The sequence below is a fragment of the Malaclemys terrapin genome, chromosome 3 (genome assembly GCF_027887155.1).
Source record: "Malaclemys terrapin pileata isolate rMalTer1 chromosome 3, rMalTer1.hap1, whole genome shotgun sequence".
Taxonomy (NCBI): Eukaryota; Metazoa; Chordata; order Testudines; family Emydidae; genus Malaclemys; species Malaclemys terrapin.
In genome coordinates this window covers 192,990,785-193,013,520 of record NC_071507.1, presented here as the reverse complement: position 1 = coordinate 193,013,520, position 22,736 = coordinate 192,990,785, and the positions used below count along the sequence as shown (strand labels likewise).

At 43.8% G+C, this 22,736-nt stretch overlaps 1 protein-coding gene across 1 annotated transcript in view; it reads right to left on the bottom strand.

Moving 5' to 3' along the window:
• RCAN2 (regulator of calcineurin 2) overlaps positions 1 to 22,736 on the bottom strand; it is a 167,834-nt gene that overhangs the window by 18,179 nt on the left and 126,919 nt on the right. Inside the window, exons 3-4 of the mRNA XM_054022340.1 lie at positions 12,542 to 12,715; positions 11,016 to 11,187 (exon numbers count right to left, since the gene is read on the bottom strand). Of these exons, the coding sequence (XP_053878315.1) occupies positions 11,016 to 11,187; positions 12,542 to 12,715 (346 nt within the window). The remainder of the gene's footprint in view (positions 1 to 11,015; positions 11,188 to 12,541; positions 12,716 to 22,736) is intronic.

Here is a 22,736-nt window from a genome sequence, read left to right as displayed (position 1 = left end):
TCCCTGGGCTACTTTCCAGGGCCTCCTCCAAACATCTTCCTTATTCTCACCACAGGACCTTCCTCCTGGTTTCTGATACCGCTTGTGCTCCTCAGTCCTCCAGTAGCACACCCTCACCCTCTCACTCTCAGTTCCTTGCGCCTCTTGCTCCCAGCTCCTCACACTCACACCACAAACTGAAGTGAGCTCCTTTTTTAAAATCCAGGTGCCCTGATTAGCCTGCCTTAATTGATTCTAGCAGCTTCTTCTTAATTGGCTCCAGGTGTCCTAATTAGCTTGCCTGCCTTAACTGGTTCTAGCAGGTTCCTGATTACTCTAGTGCAGCCCCTGCTCTGGTCACTCAGGGAACAGAAAACTACTCATCCAGTGACCAGTATATTTGCCCTCTACCAGACTCCTGTACCCCACTGGTCTGGGTCTGTCACAATACCTTGCAATGCCTTCTATAAAAGTGCCATGCAGATACCTGTTCTCACTTTTTGGTGACATTGTAAATAAGAGGAGGGCAGAATTAACTCCCATAAATTTAAACAAACTTGTTTGTCTTATCGATTGGCTGAACAAGAAGTAGGACTGTAGGCTCTGAAGTTTTAAATTGTTTTGTTTTTGAGTGCAGTCCTGTAACAAACAAAAAAATCTACATTTGTAAGTTGCGATTTCACGACAAAGAGATTGCATAACAGTACTTGTATGAGGTGAATTGAAAAATACCATTTCTTTAGTTTATCATTTTTACAGTGCAAATATTTGTAATAAAAAATATACACACTTTAATTTCAATTAGAACACAGAATACATTATATATGAAAATGTAGAAAAACACAAAATATTTAATACATTTCAATTGGTATTCTATTGTTTAACAGTGCGATTAAAACTGCAATTAATTGCCATACATTTTTTTAATCACAATTAATTTTTTTTTAGTTAACTGCATGAGTTAACTGTGATTAATCAACAGCCTTAACAAAAAGTGTTTTGATTTTTCAATTTGAAACAACTTTTCTTTAAATGTTTCATTTTGGATTGAATGAAATATTTTGTATGACCAAAAACAGTCCCCCTTCCCAATTTTTCAGTATGGTCAGGGAACCAAAAAGTCGGTTATTTGCACAGCTCTGGTGTTTGTTAAACAGTTGCGCAGTGAGACAGTGTCATTGTATCAGGTGCCCACATTAAAGCTGTCACTTACATTTGACTCCCTGATAAACCCTTCTCCCTCCCAGCACAAGATCTTGCTGTCCTCTTTTAAGCACAGACAGACAAGGTATGCTACAATCTCCCCACTCCCCATCGCTGTCTCCCTCACCCCATCACTGATATCCAGGTTTCCTATCCACTTTCCTCCTGAAACCCATCTTCTTGCCCTAGTGATCCCATTCTCTCCTGCCTCCTAATCCCCACCCTCAATCTCCCTTTCTTTTCTCCTCAACCTCTCTTCTGGCTCCTTCCCCTCACAATTCAAGCATGATCTGATCACCACCAACCTGAGAAAGCCAACCCTTAACTCCACCTTCCTCTTCAATCACTGCCCCTTTTCCTCTCTTCTTTTCACTCTCAAACTCCCTGATCCTGCTGTTCACAAAAGCTACCTCAAATTCTTTTTGTCCAGCTGTACTCAGGATTCTTTCCAGTCAGGATCTGCCTTCTCCACTCCACTGAATCATAATCACTGAGGTGTCCAACAGTCTTTTCCTGGCCAATATCAGGGTCTTTCCTCCATCTTCATCCCCTTGGACTTCTCAGTTGCTTGTGACACTGTTGATCATAACTTCTTTTTCAATATCGTGTCTTGCTTTGGCTTCCATGACTGCACCCTGTCCTTATTCTCCTCCTGCCTCTTGGGTGATTCCTTCAGCATCTCCTTTGGTTGGTCCTCCTCCTCTCTCCCCCCTTAAATGTCCTTGGCCCCCACCTCTTATTCTTTATTTCTTTGTGTTAGGTGATTTGCAAATTGTGCAATCATTTATCTACATTAGAGATTATCTAGCAAGTTATCTAAAAAGAATGAATCAAGGAAATATATGTCATCTTATTCAGAAAAGTATCCCGGTTCACCAAATAAATTCTATGAACTCTAATCTGCCTGGAGGGAAGGATGCACAAAAGAATTAAGTTGTGATGTCTCCTTGAAACACCAGAAAATGCTTCTAATGTACTCCTAGCCCTCTTGAAATGCCTTACATTTTTCTTTACTGTATTTAGTTGGCAGAAAAGAAAAACAGTACAAGGGGACTTAAATCTCAACCGTTACACAATGAACCTAACTACTCAGATGGGAATAGGGACTGTTTGCTTCAGCAACATTAACCACGAAAGGATTGGTGACCTCTGATGATTGTACACACAGCAATAATAGCACAAGAACAGTCTGGTAATGTTTGAGAATTTTAAAAAAAATCAAAAAAATTAATAGCGTGAGGTTTTATATTGCTTTATGAGGCAGTATCATGGCCTTTCATGGATGGGCTCCTCTTGAACTATGAGGCTTTTATTATCTGGCAATGGATGTAATATGTGTGGTTGATTAATTAGTTATCAAGGCAGAGTAGTGGTATTTTGCAGCTCCCTTGTCCTCTGTTCTGAATCATAATCAAATGTTAATAGGTCCAGAGCAGTCGACTCCATGTTAATTGTGTCATTAGTATCATAACAACATCTTACATTTACAGCCTTTACAAACAACAATACAGGTCAGATTGGGTCTGGCCTGTGTGTGGGTGCAGAAGGTAGGAGAAGAGGCATATGGAGCTAATGCCGTACTGCACCTCCAACACAAGGGCCTTCCACAGGTGAGAGACAGGAATTGCTCCCTGCTAGCACAAAAGAGGCAGGGCCACAGCCTCCACCGCCCACGTTGGCCAGCAGAGCTAGACACTTCCAGAGCAGGGAGCATCCCTCCAGTGGACAGTGAAGAAGGCACAATGCCTCTCAGAGCAGGGCTACTTGCATCACTTCCACCTAGGCCTGTACCTTAATAGTAGGATCTGTCCCTATATATGCAGGAACCACTTCAGCCCCCCGCCCCCCCTGAAATGCAGCCACCTTTGGGTCATTCTGTGCAAGCAACAATACAACAGATCTGAAGAGGGAAAGAGTAGCAGGATCTAGCCTTTTCCCTGCAGGCTTGCACTGCCCAGGCCTTCTGCCTGGGCGCTTAGAAGAGTCTTCCTGCATAGAGCAGTCCCCCTGCTCCTTTGAAGGTCTCTGAACTGTACCTCACTGGCCCCAGGCTACCCTTTATACCTCCCAGCAGGCCTGGTTCTGAGCAACATGCTCCCATTATGTCACCAATGGATTCATTCCCTTCATCTGAGGAGGTGGGCTACACCTGGCACAGGTGAGCTGAGCTCCAGCCCTCTTAGGGTCCGTCTACACTGCAGCTGGGAGTAAGCCTCTCCGCTTGGGTAGACGGAGTCGTGCTAGTGCAACTTGAGCTAGCATGTTAAACACAGCAGAGTGAGCATTGCAGCTCTGGCCGAGACTTCAGCTAGCCACCCAAGCGCAAACCTAGCGCGCTGGGCGGTTCTGAGCGCTGGTGGCCAGCCAGGGGCTCTGCTGGAGCCACAGTGTCCACGCTGCTATTTTTAGCACACTAGTTCAAGCTCTGATAGCACAAGTCTGTCTAGCCGGGCTGGCAGACTCACGCCCAGCTGCACCATCGACGTGCCCTTGAAGGGCCAGCTCACCCTGTGGCAAAGTCTCGTTTCCTGCCACGACAGCAAGTGAAGATGTGAAGAGTTGTCTGTAAGACCACTGGTCTGAGTCCCTCTCACCAACACTGCTCGGACACTCTTTGGACTTCTGTGGATTAGTCCTTATTTACACTGTTGCAAGAGGCAATCTGAACCACCGAGCTTCTCGTCGCAGCTTTGGACTCTCTTGTTGTTGTTATAGATACCTCGTCTCTCTCGCCATGTAAGATACCATTTCAGAAACATGCCGGTGAGATCAGTTGACCCAACTAGAATTACCATTTGCCTTTTAAAAAAAGCTTTGTGGATATATTTAGATGTACGAAAATGTTGTTTCTGCTGTCAGATTCCCGCCTCAGCAGCTGGTTTAGATGTGGCAGGAACCCAATGTATCCATTATCCTCAAGTGAAGGTGGTAGATGGCCAAAAATCTCTCTTAGCCACAGGGCTATTGATTTGTCCTGAAATTAGTCACCATGACTGGGGCCTATTGTGAAGTCATAGTCGTTTGAAAAATACATAAGAATCCAACATAACCCACAACTTCCTTTCTCAAGGTGCATCAAAAGGCATTCCCTTTCAAAGGCAACGAGCCAGGTCCTCAGTCACAGGGAACTGGCATAGCACTACTGAAGTCGGTGTAGCTGTGCAGATTTACCTCAGCTGAAGATCTGAGATCTTTATTTTTGTAGGTAACCCTGGCCTACATAATCCAGGGTAATAGGAATATAATCAGCTGATTATTCAAGGATCTTCTCACAGGCCTGGGCTACACTGGGGGAGCGGGTGTTCGAACTAAGATACGCAACTTCAGCTATGCTATTCGCTTACTCCTCCTGCCGAGGTGGAGTACAGGCGTCGATTCGGGGATCGATTTATTGCATCTAGACGAGATGCGATAAATCGATCCCCGATACATCGAACACTACCATGCCATATTGCATTGAGCGGTGCAGACTGATCTTGTCTTTCAGTGCCATAGCATGACCCTTCATCTCCTATTTCCAGGGATTTCCTACAAAGCCTTCCCCTGACTTATCAGGAAAGATTTTTTTTTTTAGGGTTTAGGGGAGGGGAAATTGTTCTACTAAGAGCTTTGAAGGTGCACAAAGGAGAGGTATTAAACTTGCCATCGGATAGTTTAAATGATGCGGAGACTAGAGGAGGACTTGAAGACCAGCCCAGAAGGTTGGAAACTATGGCCACGTTGTCCAGTTAGGGGAAGCATAGGGGCTTAGAGACTAAATCCTGCTAACATTTATTCTTGCAGAATTCTGCTGACTTTAACAACTGCCCATTGCTCAGAAGTTTTCCACTGATGCCTCCTGAGTTTCCTGCACTGTTTTGTTGTTTGAAAAGCACTGGCATTTCTAGTTCTTTTCATGTTTATTAAATCACTCATTTTTTACTTACTTAAAAATCACAACTGCAGTTTCATTAAAGAGTTAAAAATCGGTTTGTTTATATATAATGTACATGATATGAAACATGTATCAGTTGTAGGGCCCGATCCTGCAGCCCTTACTCAGGGCTAGATTATGTATTTTCAACCGTAGCTGAATCATGCTTGGAGGAACCATGGAAGAAATTGTGACTCAGCGGCACAAGATATCCTGGGGCACCCCAATTACACATGGCAGGACACTGTAATTTGCTACAATCTGGTTCAGGGTGAATTTTACTCCCACCTTGTGACCAGCCAATTCCACAGGTCAGCACCAGCAGTGTTGGGGATAAAGCATGGCTCCACCTATTCCCTGTCCCTGCTGCCCTTTGCCTGCTCGGGGGCAGGGGGAGTGGTATTGGGTGCACAATCCACGTGCTCCCCTCCCCAATACCTGGAACTAAGATCTAGGTATCTCCTAACATACGCTGTGCAAGGAAAGTGGAAGTTTCTTACTTTCTTGCAAGACTGCATTAAGGCTAGTCACAATCTAGTCCTCGGGTGAGTAGACCTTACCCACATGAGTAGCTCCCAACTTCAACAGGAATAAAGGCTGCAGGAACAGGTCCTAAAAATTGGCCTTTGACAGATCTTCGTTCTATGAAATAAGTGTCCCACACACAATAAGGTATCTGCGCATGAATAACAATATGGAAGCGAGTAACTGTTTGCAGGCTCATTCCTGTATCTCCCTAGTCAGGATATAAAGTAGACCCTGGTTAGCAGAGTATGGACAAAGCCGGACTGAATGTGCGTTCTGATACTGGGGCCAAATGAAGGCACATCACAGATTTGTGGGAAGAACTGTGCAGGAAGTGAGGGTAGCGACATTTTGGGAAACAAAAACGGGGAATGGAATTTACTGTCAAAGAAGTTTTGCTTTCTTTGAATGAGGGGAGCTCTGAGAAAGTGTGTGTTATTTTCTGTGGATTTCCCTACAGAATGCTCCCCAACCGTCCAGAAATAGAAGGCAACAGAAGGTCACTGGGATTATATCAGCCTAGCAAAATTCAACTTATTTTTTCGAATCACCATTTCTTTTTGGTCTTTCCCTCTGTTACGATCATTGCTGGGCTGGCTATATAGTGTTTGTACCTGGGTTCATACATTAGTCCAGTCTTACGAGACTGTCAAACAAAGACTAAATCAATAAACATGCCAGGCAACAGCAATACGCCACGGAAATGTGATGCTTTTCCCTTTGTGATACAGTGTTTAAACAGGATTAGGAAAGCACCAAATACAGACAGCCCAAAGAGGGTCAGACCAAATGCAGAGATTTTCATGGACAGCCACGTTACACACAGGCTTTTTTCCCCCTTCTAACAGTGTCAGGATTTAAAAAAAAAACCCACAAAAAACCACGCAAACAATAGCCTTCTAATCTAAGGTGCTGATGGTGTACCACTGATGGCAGTAGGAGTTTTGACATAGTTTTTAATGCCAGCAGCTTTTACTCCTAAGGTGACAAGACTAGCACAATGTTTATGGGCCCCACTCACATCCTCAAAACAGGGCTGAAGTAGGTCTTAAGTGAGCACATAGGCCTTTGTGCTGACCTTTTGCACAGGGATAACTTTCATCCTAAGTGAATGGGGCATTAGTGGGGAATATGCATGTGCATCCAATGGAGGAAATAGACCCCCATGTTAATGACTGTGTTCAAGTTGTAATGCATTCCTTTTATAATACTTCAGGGCACGGATTTCATATTTTCTCTGGCACTTTTAACTACAGCAAAGTCTGTTTTTCACGGAGTAATGAGTGTCGGTATACAGATAAATGTTACAGATAGGAGAGATTGTGGTCTAGTGGTTAGAAGGGACAGGGAATCGGGATTCCTGGGTTCTGTTCCTGGCTCTGTCACTCGTTTACTGCAAGGCTTTACTCAAGTGACTGCAGCTCAGTCTTGACATCTGTAATACAGTGATACTGCTCACCTATTATTGCAGGCTGTGTGAGGGTGAACTAATTAATGGTTGTAAAGCGCTCAGAGATCTCCAGTTGGAAGGTACTAGATAAGGATGAAATTCACCCAACTGCAGGGGGCCTTGCTTAAACCCTTTAAGTTCTAATGCCTGAATCCCGTTCATCTGTAATCCTAGCTGTCTCCATCCCTGGGCAGGGGAAAAAAGATAGGAGGATCCACTCAGTAGCAGATCCTTGGATTCACCTCTACCCCATGCCTCCTGCTGGACAGGGAGACTCCACAAAGTTTTGAATCCAGCCCCTCCCATTGCAAAGAGGAACTTCACTGGTTCTGCTGCAAGGGAGCTTCTGTGAAGGCAGGGGCAAAATTGGCCCTTAAGTACCTATACTTACTACTAATATTCTCCAGCTTATTCACTTTATTTGGATTAAAAATTGTCTAGGTCCAGTGTTGGGACTTGACTGACAGTGAAATCAGTGGGTGAAACTCACCCCTGTGCAGAGGGCCAGCACAAGCATTGTTTGGGGGGAGGGATAGCTCAGTGGTTTGAGCATATTAGCCTGCTAAACCCAAGGTTGTAAGTTCAATCCTTGAGGGGATCACTTAGGGATCTGGGGCAAAATCAGTACTTGGTCCTGCTAGTGAGGGCAGGGGGCTGGATTCTATGACCTTTCAAGGTCCCTTCCAGCTCTAGGAGGAGATAGAGTAGCTGGTGGTATAGCTACCTCTATATTAGGACCTATGATTGCACAATTCTCTAAGGTTATTATTAAGAGTTTGTAGAAGTTTGCTGACCACCTTGTAGAAGTAGGATTTGATATTTGTATTAGAGGTTATAATGATTGACTGTTATAATAATGTAGTATGTATTAATGTATGATCTGATCATCCTGTCAGCCACCCTTTTTGAATAGAAAAAAGGAGTGACCCTCAGGGACATTGGTAGAAACACATCTGACAGACTCCTAGTGTCTGTACTAATGTTAAGGCAGGAACAGACCAGAACAGTCCTTATGGCTGATTATGGTCACCCTCTGTTTTAGGATAAGTTATAATGGGGGCTGGACTCAATGACCTTTTGAGGTCCCTTCCAGGTCTATGAGATAGGTATGTCTCCATATATTATTATTATTAAGCACTATGCACCATTCAAATCTAGGTTTGGAAGGATTAGATTTTTATCTGTAAATGTCCATAAACGTCAATTTCACTGTGCACACACAAACTGATAGCAAATATTTCCATCGATAATCAAAATTTACAATCGGCAAAGCAAGCAAAATGCTGCTTGAGAACTTAAGAGTCAAAATCCAGTGATTTAGACTTTTGAATTAGGCTGGTTACAAATGATTAATGAATAAAAGTAAATGGTTTAGTTACAAATTAGTGAATGAAAGTAAAAACAGGTCTGATTTGCTGGTTTAAGGATATTTACTTGGTATATTTTGACCTGTGATGTTGACAATTTGTGTTTTAATGGTTTGTAAAGCTTTAACTTTTTGAATGTCAGCATGTGTCACTAAATAATTGTCTGAACTCTCCATCATTTCCTGTAAACTGTGAAAATTTAAAGAGAAAAATCTAAAAAATGCTTTAAAAGAAACATGGATGTTATCGGTCAACATTATAGTATGCAAATATAAAAATAAAAATCCAATTCTGCCAAGCCCACTAAGCTCCCATGTAAGCTTTTGTACTTCCACTCTTGGCAGGAAACTGTAAGTGGGACTTAAGTGGCGCTTGGGCTTCGTCCTGAATTTCTGCATGGGTTGAACGTCACCCAATCAGAACCCTCAGGTGAGGAAGGGTTGTGGAATCCAGGCCCTTTCCTTGTTACCTATTTGAAACCATACTGTAAAATACCCCTTCCTTTTGGGGAATAAATAAACCACGATTACAATTTTTAAAAAGGGTCGAGACCTGTTGGATACAATGAGCATAAGATGCTAGCAATGGCAGGGCAGCATGTTTCAAAGGAGATGGGCTGCAGAGGATTGTGTTGTTTTTTTAACGAAATACTAAATATAGCAAGAGCACAACTGAGGACTGCAGTGCTGTTTTAAGATCGCCTCTGCAGTTAACTAAAATTGATCTCCCTAACAAGTGCTAAAAATAGAAAAGCGGGCGGGGAGGGAGAAGAGCAGACAATGACTTTTCATATTGCTCCCTGCAGGCTCCTTAAATGAGAGTGAATATGACCTTCGTGCAGCACTGTCCCAGAGTGCAGAATAATGAGCGATATTTCACATTTCACTGCTCCAGAACAGGAATTGATTTATTACCCAGCTAGCTAGATGATTCATTTACATGTTTCCATTTATAATGTCACTGCAGCAAGGGGAAAGCAGGATTCTTTGTTTTCCTTTTATTCAGCAGTTTAGAAGCGTAAAGCATTGATGCTGGGAATAATGGACTGTAATATATGGATTGATAATCCCCATCTGCAGGAAAAACCCATATGAGAGGACTAAGAGGGAGGAAATGTCTTGGAGATTCCCCTCCTACAGATTTCTTCCCTCTGTTCCATCAAGGGAGGGTGGGTGTATGGGTCCCCACTGGTAAAAGATGTGGGGTAGTCCCCCAACCCTCATGGTCCCTGTGGGGCATGGGAGAGGTGGAGACAGCCCCGTACCCCATGGACTCCTGTTTGGCAGGGCAGTTTCAATGGAGTCCCACTGACAGGGCTTCTGTAAATGGTAGCTGTTCCCAGAATAATAAAGGGGCATCCACATTAGAGCTGGGCAGGAAATGGTTTTCCTCTCCTGTGCTAATTTTTAAGATTTTTTTTTAAACGTTCCCATTCCAAAGAGGATGAAAAATCGAAATCTTGAAAATTTTCCCAAACCAAAAAATCTGGAAAAAAAAAATGTTTTTTTTTTATTTGGTTTGATTTAAATGTTTGGTTTGGCTTCTTTTTTATATTTTTTCATACATTGTTTTACTGTCAATTAACTTGTATTTCTAAACGAAAAGTCATTTGGACCTGAAAAAACAGAACTTTTTCATTTCTAAAATGTTGAAATGGGCTGTTCTGACAATTTTGATCCCCCCCCACCCCCCAAAACGGGAAATTTGTCTGAATGGACTCTTTTCATGAACAGCTTATAAAGAAACAGATATTTTCCAATGAAAAATGTGTGAAAAAATTCCCAACCAGCTCTAAACCCGCATTATACCAGGTTATACATTGTCAGTCTGCCTTCCACTTCCCTGGGGACCACAACTGACTCCCCTCACCTAATAGCTTCTTCACACTTCTTTCGAGTCCCCCCACCATAACCGAAGAGGGCTGTTCATTGGTTAATTCTCTTAATGAACAATCCCACAGAGTCGCACTCAGAATTCTGGTGTGTTTTGCTATCTCAAAATAGACCCGATCCTGGGTGGGGCTAGGTCCCTGGGGTCCCCACTGTGCTCACACCTCCCAGAAGAAATACATCATCTTGCAGGACTGGGCCCGATTGTATTTGTTGTGAGAAACTCTTAGAACTTGCTCAACAGCATTTATTCCTCCCCTTCTATAATCCAGTGTATAACCCCCCCAACGCTCCCACCTAGATTAAAAGCAAACCAGTGCAATGGAAACATTCTGCGTGATCAGCCTCTGGGTCTATCCGTGCATTCTCCTCTGGTGCCAGTCTGCATTTTAGACTGTAAACTCCTGGGAGCAGGACCCATATCTCTGTGTCTTGTACAGCACCAAGCACACTGACTGAAGTTAAGAAAGAATAATTATGCATATAGGTAAAATTCATCCTGAGCAGAGAGCCAGTGCCAGGCCTACGCATTACTTAAACCCCACGTGGACCCTTGAGTTTAAGCAGTATATAAGCCTTGTGCTGCTCTCTGCACAGGGGTTGAATTGCATTCTTAGTTATTTATCTTCACTCTGTTTCCAATCTGCTTAAGCCGACACATTCCCATACAGGAGGTCCGCAAAGCTTACCTGGTCCTAGTTTAGAAACTGCATAAAGGAGGTCATAGTTGATGACTGGTGTTCCATCATCTATTGGCTGCCACCCTACGGGAGGGGAGGCTGGAGGCGAGATGAGAAACTGTTTTGTGGGCTGTGGTGGAGCCAAATGAAGCTTGTCCCCATCTGTCTCGGAGGTCTGAACCTTTCGAATGTATTAGAAACACAGATTATTTTAGTGTAGGGCAGGCAAATGGAACAACGATTAGATAGTCACAAACTTTAAAGAGCAGATACAGCTGTTTGTTTAGTAGCATCTGTGAAATGAGTTGGTGAGTCTCAGTCAACTTTCCTGTGCACAGCTGTCAAATCACAAAGGCCACTGCCACAACCAGCACTCTTGTTGGCAGTCTTAGCCTCTCTGCCAAGGACTGCATGGACCTGGAAATAGAATCATCATGTCATCCCTGCTAGAGGTGGTTCCTCCAAGGCAGGCACATTGGGTGTGGCTGTGTGAGCAAGTCTGAAGTGCCTCTGCCCATAATGTTCCTACTCTGCAGATAAATGCAGGGCTTCCACCTGTAGAGCTGTTCATGAATAGATTTTAAGCCCAGAAAAGAACAATTGTGACCATCTAGTCTGACTTTTTGCATCACACAGGCCATAGAATTTAACCCAGTAATTCCTGCATCAGACTCATAACTTTGGGTTAAGCCAGAGTTTATCTTTTAGAAAGACATCTAATCGTGATTGAATGGCTTCAAGTGACGAAGAATCCACTATGTTCCTAGGCAAATTGTTCCAATGGCTAATTATCCTCACTGTAAACAAATCTGTATCTTATTTCTAGTCTGAATTCATCTAGTTCTAGTGAGTGGAAGACGAATCTCTTTATACCTTTGTCTGCTAGATTACACAGCTTTGTTCAATCAGAAATCTTCTCCCCCGAAGGTACTGTAATAGAATGGAGGGGTTCTCCTGTGGACCCATCCTGTTAGCAGGGTTCTGAAACCTGCAGGGAACTTCAGGTTTACTATGTACTCACTGGGGCAGGCGTGGCTTAGACTCACTATTGAATACAAGGAAGATGGGGGTAGCCTTCTGGAAGAGAGAGTGAGGGCTTGGGACAGACGGGTCCTGAGGAGAAGGGGGAAGGGCACATGAAGTATTATTTTGGAACTATCTTTTTGTTAATAAATCAGAATGCCAGGGAATGACATTTGGACTCTACAAACAGTGCACAGCTTTAGTCTGGAGCCGAGGAAACTCAACCATGTTACTGGAGCCTTTTATGAGCGCTAAAAACACAGGGTCAAATTCTGCTCTCATGTGTACCAGTGTAAATCCAAAGTAATGCTAATGACTCTAGAGGAGTTGATCCAGATTTACACAGTTGTAACTAAGAGCAACATTTGGCCCATTCACTTCAAAATACTCAAACATAGCTATTATTTTCATCTGATTTTATTGAACAGTTTCTCTTTGGTAACACAAGATCATACAGCAGCTACCCATTAAGATGTAAGGAGAGAAAGGCTTTCATGTCAAAAGGTTCTCACCTGTGCGAAGTATAGTTTTAACTTCTTCCCTCTGAACTGTGTTTCATGCAGCTCTATCCTGGCCCGAGCAGCTGATTTAGGACTGCTGAAATTTATCCGAACACGTCTGAAGCTTTTAAACAACTGGAACGTCACACAGTCATCATAGGCACGGAACAAGCCCTCAAACTTCTCCTGTAAATGACAAGACCTTGGTCATGTTAAGGGGCAACTTTGTTTGCGTTCTGTCCTGCCAAAGCTGAAACCTGCTATGAAAGCGAATGACAAAAACCAAAACTGATGCGATTAACTGTTTACATGGATGATCATCGAGCACCACTGTGACGGTCGTGGTTGTTCTTAGAAATCAGGGTGTAAACAACAAATGACATGCAAATATAGGGCATGACTGTGACCTCATTTACATGAGTGTAAATCAGTAGTAATTCCAATGGACTCACACTAGTGTAAGTGAGAGGTAAATCGGGCCCACAGTAACTTTATTGAAAAGACTTAGGTTTCTCCAGTTTTAGTACAATTAACAAGAACAGGGCATATTTTGACATTTGGAACATGCAAAATGCCTCCTCTTGCCAACTGACCACATCTCCCCAGGGTCTGTTATTTTTTAAGTCCTTTTCACGGCAGGTCATGGGAAGGAAAGGGGGGAAGGAAAAATCCACAACCTCTTAGGAAACTAAGCTCTGATCCAGACTCCAGTGGTCTGGTTCTTTGTGTGTCCAGAGCAGTTACTGAGCGCCACGATTAATTTCCCTTGCAGCTCCGTGTTGAAGCATAACTTTGCCACTTGCTATCTCTTTATTTGTTCAGCTGTTACCCATTACATCCACTCAGCCACTCACGTGCATCAATCCCAAAACGATAAACCATGGGTATTGGGTTAAAAACTATGAACTATTCCACATATATGCAAATCATGGTATCTATTATTGGCATTTACGGTCTAGCCAAAGCTCACTGAAGTGAATAGAGTCCATTGATTTTCATTCCCTTCTTTTCCTATTTATGTATGTCTTATCTTCGTATCCTACTGTAAATGTGTCATGTCTACGTAGTATTGCCGGTTTTGTTTTTTTAATTGTCTGGTCTTGCAGCTTTGATGAATTGTAAAAATTGCATAATTGCCTAACTTTGTTGGAGATCCCGAGAAGCATGTGGTATTGGGAAACACACACGCTGTAAGTTATTAGCCTTTTTGTATTTTTTATTGCTTGCTTTTTCATATAAAATCAATTAAAAAAAATCAGACACACAAAAAAGATAGAGCCTTAGTGAGCCATCCAAACTGATTATCAGAACAGTAGCCATCAATTTCATGGTACTGCTTTAAATTAATCACCAATTTAACAGAAAAGAAATGTATTCTCTGTAACTCTATATAAGTTGGTTTTTGTATAGTCCACTTTAACATAACACAAAATGTTGTGTAGCAAAGTGAAATCAACAGAGTTATGCTGGGGTGAAGTTAGCCTGCTACTTAGACTTTTAAAAAAATTGGATGCATTGACAGCGTCTTCGACATGGAAGTAATTTACTGACTTCTGCTATCACATCTGTAATTCTGCTGGGCCTTTATTTTGCCCAGATCAGAGCAAATTTTGTCACCTCTAATATTTTATTGCTAGTACAATCCATATTGCCCAAAACAAGTTGGTATGAAACTGAAAGAGAGAGATTAATGGAGGCAATGGCAGTGTGGAAGCAGGGAAAGAAAGAGAGGGTTTAAGTGCAGCCATTTAAGTGTTGGAGACAGAGCCATTTAAGTGTTGAGCTAAGTTTTAGCCTGATATCACGAGACCTGTAAAAGCAGGGCTCATGTCAAACGCGAGTGGAAAACAGCAGAATAGTCAATTGACCAAGCCTTGAAATAGCGATGTTTTAAGAAAAGAAAGTGAGAAAATACTAAAATAGATAGCAAATAGCCTAAATAAAATGCAGCTGTTTTTAATTAATGCACGTCACAAAGAGGTATAAATGCTTGTGTGATTTTGCTTGTATTTTGGAGAAACTGAGGCAGAGATGTCCTCTGCCAGCTGTATTTTTCCCTTGCAATTGCTTGAATAAAGCTGTCTCTGATTTTGTTGCTTCCAGCCTGAGAGTGGAGTTCGTTTCTTCCACAGCAGGAACATGCTGCAATGATCAACACCCCCCACAACACTCCGTTCAGCATCCATGGACCCTACACATGCCTATCACATGTGGTGTATCTCCTCCAGTGCACTAAATGCCCCAACAACAACTATGTGGGTGAAATGAGACAATCACTAGGCTCTCGAATGAACTCACACGGGAAAATGATAAAAGACAAAAACACCCTGTCACTTTTCACAGAGCGATCGCTATATCTGACCTATCCGTCCTCCTTCTCAAGGGAAACCTGCACAACACTTTCAAAAGATGAGGCTGGGAGCTTACATTCATAACTGCTAGACACTAAAAATCATGGACTGAACAGAGACACTGGATTTATGGCTTATTACAACAATCTGTAACCCACTTAACTCTCCCCCATCCCCTCCCCATTTTTGACCTATGACTGCAAAGGTGTTAACAGGCCACTCTCTTCCTTGAATGGTCCCTTGGAATATATGCTAGCTACTTATGCTAAACCATCTTTCCACTTTGCATTTAGCGGTGACGCTTAAAGTACCTTTCCCAGACCTGAAGAAGAGCATTGTGTGGCTCGAAGGCTGGTCTCTCTCATCAACAGAAATTGGTCCAATATAAGATATCTCACCCACCTTGTCTCTCTAATATCCTGGAACCAACATAGCTACAACTATACTGCATACACAAAATTTAGTGCAATTCACAAAACACTATGGTTTAATGGAATCCTAAATACATTTCTACAGGATTCCAGATGCAAGTGGAAACACTAAAATTGTACCATGAGGAATAGTGGTGTATTGGTTGGGAGCTGGATTGGGTGACCTAACAGGTTTCTTCTATAGCTAGATTCTATGGGGCAGATCTTCAGCTGGTGTAACCTGGCATAGCTCCACTGGCTCCAATATACACCAGCTGAGGATCTGGCCTGATACGTGAAGAGAAACTGTAGCCAGATGTGGATTTACAAGACATTGGGCATAACATGAGACTAACCATCACTCCTCATGCCTTTTGTCTTAGCCGAAACAAAGAGCTAAATAGATATTATTTAACATCACAAGACTATTCAAGGCCAAGCTCTCAGACTCGGCGAAACACCAGAGCTGTCTGGGTTCTCTTGCAAATGCAGGCTTCTCACATATCCTTCAGCCCCCCCCAAGAAGTTGGTTCTAATAAGATGCCTCCTTCCTCCTTTGCTTTGCACCTTGTACAGTCTTTTACACTTGTCCATAGTGAGTGAAAAACACAACTGTTCTGGTTTGGTAGGCAGAGGGCAAGCCGACCCTACAAGTTTAGATTGCACAAGAGCAAACTCCATGGTGTCACAAAGTAGTTCATGTTTGCAAAAAGTGAATCACTTAGGATGTCATTTAAACAAAACAATACAAAAGACCCTCTCTCGTTAGGCATTGGAGAGAGATGGAACTTCCCACTCTTTCTTAGAAGCAGAATGTAACTTGGCCAAGAGCTACTTATTAAAAAGGTGACTCCTTCTCAAAGGGGTAAGAGCAGATTGATTGTATTGCATTGTGCAGAGGGAAAGCACATTGATGCTGCATAAAGGCAGTTTTGTTAAGAGCTGGTCCAGTGCTGTAAAGTTTGGATCTGGATATCTGGTTCTCCCAAGTAAGATTGAGGGGGTTTTTTGGATCAGGATTTTGGTTTAGCTCAGGGATCGGCAACCTTTGGCACGCGGCTCGCCAGGGTAAGCACCCTGGCGGGCTGGGCCGGTTTGCTTACCTGCCGCGTTGGCAGGTTTGGCCGATCACAGCTCCCACTGGCCGCGGTTCGCCGCTCCAGGCCAATGGGGGTGGCGGGAAGCAGCGGCCAGCACATCTCTCAGCCCGCGCTGCTTCCTGCCGCCCCGATTGGCCTGGAGTGGCGAACCGCGGCCAGTGGGAGCTGTGATCGGCCAAACCTGCCAACGCGGCAGGTAAGCAAACCGGCCCAGCCCGCCAGGGTGCTTACCCTGGCGAGCCGTGTACCAAAGGTTGCCGATCCCTGGTTTAGCTCATAGATATTAGACACCAGCTGTGAAGTTCACATCTGGATCCTATTGTCCCTGAAGTTCAGGAGCATTTGCATCTGGAGGGTTGGTTGCTGAAGTTAACTGTGCAGACTACTATGTCTCCTAAAAGGCATGGCGCCAAGAAGAAAACAGGCCCATTTGGATTCTTCCACTCTATTTCTGTATATCTGATTTAAACCCAGGGCTACTCATGTCATGTGGAAAATTTATTATTATTGCTATAGTCCAATTTTGGCCTTGATACATCTGAATTATCTCCAGTGTAAATTAGAATTTTACTTCATGTCCTGAGATTCATCTTCTTTAGCTCTAAAGGGGCAAAACAATTCCTGACCCCTTAGAGAAGATAACTGGGAAAGGCTGCAGAAGAAGATATGAAAAATTCAACTGATGTAATCTAAATCTAATCAATACTCCAGTCCTGATCTGTTCGTAATACAGGCAGAGTGGGGAGTGGAGCACTTTTCACAACAACCCTTTTCACAACAGATATAGCACATAAGCATCAGAAGGAGACGTTAGCATTGCTAGAGTCCCCGCTGTCAATACAATATGCCTCTTAAATGGTTAATTATTAAACCCAAAACCAATGTCCTGGTGAGGGTTATGAGGCCTTCCTGGCACACGAGCATTAGAATCACCTGCCTCCCTCCTTCCTCCATTTCCACCTCAGTGGCCCTTTTCTCCCTAGTTTATATTCCACTATTGGCTTCTTTGCTCCATCCTGCTCAGCTGCTAATATGTCCTCACTGCCTAAATGCCAGTTCCTACCCTTACCCATAGGAGATACTCCGGGGTGTGTGGGAAGGAAGGAGATGGGTGTGTGGTTTAAGACAGAACTAAGACTTGCTGGCTTATGGGAATATTGTATAAAAGATGCTGTGTGTGTATTATAGGTGGAGCTGGTCGCCCCACCTATTATTAAGGTTGCCCGACACTTCCTCTTAAGTTTTCAAGAGTTTTAAGTTGCTTATAAACATCTCAAAACTTTAAACTGTTTGCGCTGAAATTATCAATACCAGGTGTCTGTCTCAGGCTGATTTTTTTTTTAAACTTCTAGCCATTCAGCCATTTCCAAGAGCGAAGCTAGTGAAACACACATTATTCAACAAAACACTGGCAACTTTTCCTTTGGGAAGTTCTCACAACCCCATGCTTTGGAGCAGGGACTTGAAATTTGGCAAGGGGTGGCCTTTGTGTCATGGATGTGCCTTTTGCCATCCCTGTGAAAAACTGGCCAGATTTGTGCAAGTTATGAGCCTATAAAAATTCACAGTTTGCATATACTCAGCAGACTTGCTAGAGCTTTGCAGCTAAATTCCCCAAAGATTCTGTTTGCACTGAGCATGCTATAGCCCAGTGGTCTCCAAACTTTTTTGATCGCGCACCCCTATCAGTAAAAATTTTTGAGCACGCACCCCCTGCCGTGCCGCAGGGCCAGCTCTACCATTTTTGCCGCCCCAAGCAAACAAACAAACAAACAAAAAAAAAGGCGCTCAGACTCCTGCCCGAACTGCCGAAGCGGCGCTGCTCTGGCGGCGCTCCTCCTGCCGCGTACCCCCAAGGATCCTCTTGCGCACCCCCTGGGGTGCGTGCACCCCACTTTGAAGACCACTGCTATAGCCCACGGTTGCCAGGGGCTGAGAGCAGGACTTTCTCTGCAATTGCAGCTCTGGATGGCTGCAGACCTTGCACAGGAACTGAGAGTAGGGAGCCTCTTTTTTCTGTGCTCTCATTGATCCTGCTGCTGGCACGCAGGCAATATGGAGGAGGAAGCTGCCTGATTTGAATGACTAGGGGACAAGAGCAGGATATGGGGGAGGGAGTAGGCTGGCACCAGGAGCCTGCAGTGGGTAGACACATAACTGGGACTGGACTGGAGGGTGTCAGGGAGGGAAACAGGGACTGGAAGTTGGGGGAGAGAGAAAAAAGTCTGTGCCCATCAGAGCACACTCTGCTCCAGAAGCTGGAATGGAACCCAAGATTCCCGAGTCTCACCATTCCTCTGCTGTCAGCATACCTCTGTGAAATGCACTGGTAAGTGTCTCATCTCCCCCTAGAGATGGTACACGGACACACAAACTATGCTAAAAACATTATTAAGGCTGCAAAGGCAAACACTCGAAAGTTATGAAATGCCAGAATTAAGGTTGTTTGTGCAACCCTCTTGCACATGTGCACTGAATGAAGCTGGTGTCCTGTGGAAAAAACAGTATGCAATGGTAAAATTAAAGACGGTATCATACTGCATAACAAGAGATACACAGGCAACCTTAATTCTGGCATTGCCTAAATTCTGATTTTGCAACCTTAATAGTGTTATCGTAACATATTGTGTGTGTGTGTGTGTGTGTGTCATACACATATACAAAAAGAGAGGGATAATATAAAGAGTGTAATCTACTAGCATAAGAATATGGAGCATTATTTACAACTCCCAAGTTAGTAGGTTTAATAAGATTGTTGTTATGCCCTGCAAATGGCTTCTTGAGTCCAGCTCTTCATATTGACTTATACAACAAAAAAGGCATCCATCCCAGTCTCTGGGCTCCCTCATCAACAGCTTTAAAAATACACATTTAAGTAAACAAACTCCCTTACATACACCCGGATCACAACATTATGAGAGAAGTTCTGTAATGAACAAACAAGAGCAGGGACATAAAAGACCTCATAAACCAGTGCAATGTCTGCAACAAATTTCTCGTGAATCAACAATGGGAACCACTCATGGTGCAAGAAATAACTGATCAACCAGGGAGCAAATTAGGCATAGACTTATGTATAGTGGAAATCAAACTCATGATAGTTTTATTACTATGTGGATTATTGGGAAATCAATCCCTTACATACAACAGTTGCTTCTTTTATTTAATGCTGCAAGCTCAGCTTGCCCGACAGAATTCCAGAGATAATGGACCTCAGTTTGCCTGTTGGGAATTTGCATAGGTTGCAGCATTATCAGAATTTGAGCAGACATCTTCTCCACGTCAAAGCAGAAGCAACTGTAAAGATTGCCAAGAAGACCTACTGAGATAATGAAGACCCATGAACAATTATACTGGACTGGAGCAATACATCAACAGATGGCATGAGCAGCAGCCCAGTTCAGTATCCTTGTCATACCACACACAGATTCTGCTGCCACAATATGGTGCTCAAGACTATGTAGCATAATTCCTGGGTTTTGTAGGACGTGTGAAGCTTTTCATTAGCATTGCAAATGGCTACTTGCGTGCAGTCCTTTACATAGAGCTGGTAACAATAACCCAGCAACGACAAAAGAAAGAAAGAAAAACCTGTAATTTAAACCTCCTAGTACAGTACATTTCAACCTTTTTTCATTTGCAGACCACTAAAAAAAAAATCTCAAATGGAGGTGTTGGACCCCGTTGGAAATCTAAAAACCATTGTCCTAGTAGAATCTCCATCACCATTACCCAGCGAGGGAGAAGGAAATGTCTTGTTTTATGTTTAGATAGGGTTACTATATTAAAACATTTAAAAAAAGAGGACACTCCATGGGGCCCCGCCCCAACTCTGCCCCTTCCCGCCCCAACTCCAACCCCTTCCCCAAATTCCCCCCCCAACTCCGCCTCCTCCCCTGAGCGCCCCGCATTCCCCCTTCTCCTCCCTCCCAGCCACGCGAAACAGCTGCCCGAGCGCTACCGGCTTCACGGTTTGCCGTGGGGCGCAGGGTCTGGAGGTACTGGGGGCTGCCTGGCAAACCATGAAGCCAGTAGCGCTCGGGCAGCTCGGCTCTTCAGCTATACAGAGCTGAGGTGTCTGGGGGGAGCAGCAGCAGCCGCCGCCGCCGCCGGAGCCGCTCTAAAGTAAGCAGGGGACAGGGATGCCGGCAAAGCATTTTCCCGGACATGTTCGGCTTTTTGGCAATTCCCCCCGGATGGGGATTTGAGGACCAAAAAGCCAGACATGTCCGGGAAAATCCGGACGTATGGTAACCCTAGTTTAGACAGCACAGACCATAATGGAATCCTGATCCTGATTTGGGCCACTGGTTGGTGCAGTAATATAAATAAATAATGGAGAAGATAAAAATATTACAGTGATTACATGGACAGTAAACGTAAAGATATTCTGTGCACATTTCTGTGTACTAGTGGTACACGTTCTCATCAGGCATTGAAAGACACAGACTGGAATGACTACAAAAAGGCTGATTGATTAATACTGGAAGTTGAATGTAATATTGAGAGATCATGAAAACACTTTGGGCCTTATTCTGAATATTTAGCAGTTTTACACTTGTCAGCTTTATGGAGCCAGTTCTGATTTACACTTGTGTAAGTCAGACCAGAATCAGACCCCCTATTTGAGTACTATACAGGGCATTCATTCTGCAAAAGTGCCATGTACGTACTGTACCAACTGAAACTGCAGCACCTATTAAAAAAAAAATCTATACATGTAGGGTTTTCTTCCTTTTCAGCTGAGAACAACAATGACCTCAGCAGAGCGCATTAGTCATCAGCTGCAAGTTAATGGCCCTCAGCTGCATCATGACCCATCAAACTCCTCCCAGATAGTCATTAATCTGCAGGAAATTCCGTATGCCTCGATCGTTATTGCCTCTGACTTTTAATATATGCCAAATGTACATATTTCACTAATAGAATTTTAAAACTCCTTTAGGGCCATTCTAATCTATAAAAAGTACATTGTATGCATTGTGAAGAGATACACAAATTTTCCTCCCTCCCTTTGATGCAAGTTCCCCTTCAAGTTGCTTGGGTAAATAAGACAAGATTTATAACCAACTCAGTTTGCCTTTTTAATTTTTTTATACAATATTTTTAAAATTTTGGATTGCAAGATATGCAACAGTGAAGACACTTTCTATTTTAACAGTATTGCCAATCCCACAAGTTGAGAATCATGAGTCAGACCCCAATAAATTATGAGATTGAGGATGTTTTTTTTTTTAAAAGATTATATTGTGTGTTTTTGTCTGTCTTGATTTATTAAATCTCCCCTCCCCTGCACATCCCTAAAGAGAGAGAGAGAGAGAGAGTTAATTAGTGTTGCCAACTCTCCCAGATTTGCTAAGTAGAGTGATTTTGGCGCCTATTGCAGGAATGCTCATGAGCTGCCAGATGGTACGAAGCTTCCAGCTTCTCCCCATCACCAAAATTCTAATTAATTCTGTGTCCCCTCAACCTCACATCTGTCCATTCATCCCCTGCCCAGCAATTAATTCTATCCCCCAGCTCCCTCATCAGATCTGCCTCCACCTCCTCACCCTCACCCTGCCTGCAGATCCTGGGGTTCTTCACACCCATCTCCCAGGCCTGGGGGACAACTGCCGTGGTGTCCTCCTTCTCAGGCCTGGTGTTGCAGAAATGAAGAGCAGAGAGGAGTTGACTCATTGTTCAGAGGAAGGAAGGAGAGAGCAGAACAACCTTGAGCAACCAGGCTCTTTCTGTTCCCTCCTCTCCTCCTAGGAGCAGGGCTGGCTCCAGGCACCAGCGAAGCAAGCAGGTGCCTGGGGCAGCCAATAGAAAGGGGCAGCAGTCCGTCCGTTGTTGGGGCGGCACGTCCGGGTCTGCGGTGGCAATTCAGTGGCGGGTCCTTCATCGGCACTTCAGCAGCAGTTCAATCGCTCCTCTTCTGTCTTCGGCGGCACTTCGGCGGCGGGTCCTTCAATCGGGTTTTCTTTTTTTTCTTTCGCTGCTTGGGGTGGCAAAAAAGCTGGAGCCGGCCCTGCTGGGAGAATGAGTTTGGCTCCTTAGTGGAGTGGGGGGCAGAGCTCAGCTGGCTGCCTGCAGCAGCTCTGATTGGCTGATCTTCCCCAGGAGATGGACAGGTGAGGAAGGCAGCCAGTCAAAGGCAGTTTTCCCCCAGGCAGGGCTGAAATTCAAGAGAGGGCTGGAACTTCTTATGTCATCATGACACTAGCCCAAATTGTGCGACTCGCAAAGAAATCATCAGATTAGTAACACTTGCAACTGTGAGATCCATTCCCTAATTCCCACATTTGTACCTTTCCCCCTCAAAATGGCAGGAAAAGAGTATTGGTATGGTGGGAGTCCCAGA